At 43.6% G+C, this 5,473-nt stretch overlaps 1 protein-coding gene across 1 annotated transcript; it reads left to right on the top strand.

The window, feature by feature from the left end:
* Positions 1–521: 521 nt before the first annotated feature.
* LOC308374443 (phospholipase A2-like) lies at positions 522–1,859 on the top strand (the record flags this gene model as incomplete). Its single annotated transcript, XM_080850219.1, has 4 exons — positions 522–570; positions 1,007–1,163; positions 1,387–1,526; positions 1,732–1,859. The coding sequence occupies 4 exons, from the start codon at positions 522–524 to the stop codon at positions 1,857–1,859; spliced, it is 474 nt and encodes a 157-aa protein (XP_080706345.1).
* Positions 1,860–5,473: the final 3,614 nt, after the last annotated feature.

The following is a 5,473-nucleotide window of genomic DNA, read 5'->3' as shown; positions in this document are numbered from 1 at the left end:
AAAGCGTGTGTCTACCAGGTATATCACACACACAATCACACATGCACACACACACAGACCTCAGACAGTCAATGGTTTGTGTATCTACCAGGTAGGAGATACCACACACACACACAATCGCACACACACATAGACCTCAGACCGCCAGTGGTGCGTGTGTCTACCAGGTAGGAGATACCACACACACACACAATAACACACGCACACACACAGACCTCAGACCGTCACTGATGCGTGTGTCTACCAGGTAGGAGATACCAAACACAGACACACACTCATACACACACATACAAACTCACACACACAGACCTCAGACCACCACTGGTGCGTGTGTCCAGGTGTGAGATACCACCCACACACACACAAACACACTCACACAGATTCACAGACATCCAGACTGAATAGGTGAATCTGTGTGTGTGAGTCTGTGTTTTCATGTCAAGTAATTCGGAATGTGGTGCAGTCATTCTAACTGTATTTTAACATGTAATAATTCCCAGGTGAAGTTTCTCAGATCAACCATGAAGTTCTCTTGCACTTTCCTGCTGCTGAGTGTCTGCCTTCCAGTCTGTAAGTAATGTGGACTGTGTGTATAATGTGTGTGGGTCTCGTGTGTGTGTGTGTGTCATGTGTGTGTGTGTGTGTGTTTGTATTAATAAGTGTATGTATTAATAAATGTGTGTGTGTGTGTGTGAGAGAATTAATACGTGTGTGTGTGTGATTTAATAAGTGTGTGTTTGTGTTTGTGTTTGTGTGTGTGTGTCTGTGCTGGCTGGCGTCTCAATGCCCAGGCGCTCCGTGTGTGTTTCATGTGTGTGGGTATTAATAAGTATGTGTGTGTATGTGTGTATTAATAAGTGTGTATCATGTGTGTACGTGTGTGGGTGTATTAATAAGTGTGTGTGTATCAATAAATAGTGTGTGTGTGTGAGTTTTATAAAGTGTGTGTACGTGTATTAATAAGTGTTTGTGTGTGTATTAATAAGTGTGTGTGTGTGTGTTACAGTGCTGGCTGGCGTTTCCAGGTCCAGGCGCTCTCTGTGGGACTTGAAAGACCTGATAGACTGTACTCTGCCGTCCAGCTGGCCAGTCATTGACTTTGCTGATTACGGATGCTACTGTGGCAAGGGAGGCTCCGGCACTGCAGTGGACCAACTGGACAGGTGTGTGTGTGTGTGTGTGTGTGTGTGTGTGTGTGTGTGAGCGTGTGTGTGTGTGTGTGTGTGTGTGTGTGTGTGCGTGTGTGTGTGTGTGTGTGTAGGTGCTGTGAGACTCATGACCACTGCTATAGTGCTGCCATGGCCCTACCTGCCTGAAGTGTGTGTATATGAAGTGTGTGTATATTAATAAGTATGTGTGTGTGTGTGTGTGTGTGTGTGTGTCTAGGTGCTGTGAGACTCATGACCACTGCTATAGTGCTGCCATGGCTCTGCCTGCCTGTGCTTCTGATCTGGACCTGGACAACCCCTACACCCACGGCTACAAATACCAGTGTGACCACGCCACTAAGACCATCACCTGCCTGGGTAACACACACACCCACCACTCACACACACACACTCACACACACACAAACACACACACTCACACACACAAACAACCCCTAGACCCACGGCTACGACTACCAGTGTGACAAAGCCAATCAGAATATCACCTGCCTGGGTACCACAATCACATACACACACACACACCACTAATCCGATTTTCTTTACCCGTGTTTCTCCCCCTTAGCATCGAATAACGCGTGCAGGATGTTCATCTGTGAGTGCGATAAGCACCTGGCCCAGTGCATGAGTACTGCCCCCTACATCAGTGCTCACGACCACTACGACCAGGCTCTGTGTCACCAGCACAGCTGAACACCAGGCCACGCCCACCGTGGAGCCCATCTGCAGCTTAGCCACGCCCCCAGCGGAGCCCCATCCCCAGCTGTCCCCACCCAACTGGGCTTTGTCTTCCTGCTAATTAATAAACTAACTAACAGCACTAGGAGTCTCATGTCCTCACTACAGATGCACACTGCACTGCAGATACACACACACACCTATAACTAACACACACACACATATAACTAACACACACACACCTATAACTAACACACACACACCTATAACTAACACACACACTTATAACTAACACACACACACACAAACCTATAACCAACACATACACACACACACCTAGAACTAACACACACACACACACACTCACACCTATAACTAACACACAGCCACCTATAACTGACACACACACCTATAACTAACACACAGCCACTTATAACTAACACACACAAACACTTACAACTAACACACACACGCCTATAACTGACACACACACTTATAACTAACAGACACACATTCTCTCACATGAGGAGATTCACTCAAGATACTTGGAGTTTTTTTTTTTTTTACACCAGACTCTCTCCTTCAGTGTATGTGTGATTTCATTAAGCTAGGTCTGAACACAGGTTACTTACAGCCTTATGTCTCTTTGTCTTGATAGGAGCAACAGTACAAAAATGTCAGCATGTGTGGTGCTCAAAAGTGTGTCAAGCCCCTCAGTGTTAGTGTAATATATATACGTACACAGTATTAACACATTCAGACTGTTCGACCCCATAGAGTGTGGCAGGATTGGTGTTTTTGGTGATCTGGGGAAGCCTGTTCAGCTGTGGCAGCAACACAACAACAGCGCTCTTCAGCTTGCACAAGTGGCAGAAAACGAGGACTTTTTATATCAGCAGTACAGCTGGATGTGCTAAGTGCTTGCTGGTTACTTTCATTTGACTTTGATATCTGACTCGTCCTCTGTCTGTCCTGCTAAAACTCTCTTAAACACACACACACACACTGATCCTTTTTCAAACTTCCTTTTGTTGAGTCTGAGGTGTCTGCTTCTAAGAGAGAGATATGTGGTTGTCACTCTGGTGCTCTGAGCCAAAACCCCTGTCCTGTCTCTGACCCCTCTATGCACTCCTCTCTCACCTCATCTTGTTTTTATGATGTCTCCATTTCTCGTGTTCTCTGACTTGAGTTACTTTCTGAAGGTACACCGCCACCACACTCTCCTGATAGGTGTCATCTGTATAGCTTCATAGCTAAGAAAGGCCAGTAAACAAAGAACTACAGCACTAAGCTCCACCTTCCTTTAACTCTAAGTTTGAATAATATGGAAATAAACATGAGTTGTTTAATGCTAGCCTTTGTTGTTTGTTTGGTCCATTAGACCTTCGATAAGTCAAGGATTTTTTTTAGAAGCTGAGTTGGACAATAACTATATATGTCCACTAGGTGGCACCATTGGCCATCGTCTAGAAGCCATCACACAAAGGATTTCTTGATGTGAAACAGGAAGCCATGAGATTCAATTGAACTCACTCATACACTCTCTCAATCATATTTAGCCAACTTATATGTATAAATATGTTTTTTTGTGTGATAGACAAACAATGCGATCACTGAACTGCTCTGGACCATGTATCTTCAGCAGTAATGATATGCTTGCGTGGGCAAGTAGAAAGGACGTAAAGTATTTTAAAGTGACAGAACACTAGATTAAAATACCCATAGGCAAGTTGAAGCATTATTAACCATTTTATACACTCCCTCGTTGAATTCCACAAAATAAAATCTTTTATAAATTACATAACCAATGTCACCAAACAATCCTGTCTTTAAAACCATTCCACACCAGAATGAGGGAGTCAAACTAAATTGCCAGGTAAACATGACTATTACATGTAACACTTGGTAACAATGTATAAATTGACCCCAATGAAAATAAAAGAAGTTTACCAGTATTCACTCTAAAATCTATACTCAAAGAATCTCTTTTTTAAACTCAGGAATATCAGTCAACGGGTCTGAATCAGGTGCCATCCCATGTCCCTCGACCCTTGACCTGGACTCTTCCTCCATGTGATCTGATCCCCCATCATCGGGCACATCACTGATGAGCTCCGACAGCCACACCCCTGTACTCTCCTCAGCATTCATCTCATCAGCAGGCACATTATTGTCCTCAGAACTGGCCACTTCACCAGTTGTCTGCTCAGTGAATCAAGCAGTGGCAGGAAGTTAACTAGTCTGATCGTGGCCAGGGGAAGTGTTGTAGATATTTTTGCGCATATACAGTATATACTGTATATATACAGTCGTATGCAAAAGTTTAGGCACCCCTCTAAAGCTGCATGATAATTTACTCTGTCTTCACCAAAAAAGATCACAGTGGTCAAATATTTATTTTGTAGTTATCACTGAGTGCTAGGGTGTTTTCCAGACAAAGATATTTAGTGTAGCAGTATTAATTGGTGTGAAATTAAATCAAATGTGAAAAATAGGCTGTGCAAAAGTTTGGGCACCCTCATAATTTTGTTGATTTGAATACCTGTACCTACTCAATGCTGATAAAATGCAACACAGAATTAGTCTGGTTAGCTCGTCAAGCCTTCAATTCCATAGAAAGGTGCATCCAACCATTAGAAAAGGTTTTTAAGGTAGCCAATTGCAAGTTGTGCTTCTCTTTGATTCTCCTCTGAACAGTGGCAACATGGGGGCATCAAAACAGCCATCAAATGATCTGAAAACAAAGATTGTTCAGCAGTTTTGTTTAGGGGAAGGCTACAAAAAGTTATCCTGGAGGTTTCAGCTATCAGTTTTCACTGTGATGAATTTTATTATGAAGTGGAAGGCAACAGGCACAGTTCTTGCTAAGGCTAGAAGTGGCAGGCCAAGAAAAATAACAAAGAGGCAAAGGCGAATAATGGTCAGAATGGTCAAGAATAACCCTCAGACCACCTCCAAAGATCTGCAAGGTCATCTTGCTGCAGATGGTGTCACTGTGCATTGCTCAACCATTCAGCGCACATTGCACAGAAAACAGCTGTATGGGAGAGTGATGCAGAAGAAGCCTTTTCCGCACACACGCCACAAACAAGCTCGCTTGAGGTTTGCCAAACTACATTTGAACAAGCCAGGCTCATTTTGGAACAAAGATAGAGATATTTGGTCACAACAAGAGGCATTATGCATGGAGTCAAATTAATACAGCATTCCTAGAAAAACACTTGCTGCCCACAGTAAAATTAGGTGGGGGGTCCATCATGCTGTGGACTGTGTGGGTAGTACAGGGACTGGAAATCTATTTAAAGTTGATGGTCGCATGGATTCAACTCAGTACCAGCAAATTCTTGACAATAATGTTCAAGAATCTGTAACCAGGCTGAAGTTACAGCGGAGTTGGGTGTTCCAGCAGGACAATAACACGAAACATTGCTCCAAATCCACTAAGCCATTTATGCAGAGGGACAACTACAATGTTCTAGAATGGCCATCCCAGTCCCCAGACTTGAATATAATTGAAAATACATGGGATGTCTTGAAGCAGGCTGTCCACGCTAGGCACCCATCAAACCTTACAGAGCTGGAGCTGTATTGTAAGAAAGAGTGGTCCAAAATACCTTCATCCAGAATCC

The sequence above is a fragment of the Sprattus sprattus genome, assembly GCF_963457725.1.
Source record: "Sprattus sprattus genome assembly, chromosome: 13".
NCBI lineage: Eukaryota > Metazoa > Chordata > Actinopteri > Clupeiformes > Clupeidae > Sprattus > Sprattus sprattus.
The sequence above is the reverse complement of the archived record's forward strand: the minus strand, read 5'-3'. Positions and strand labels throughout refer to the sequence as shown.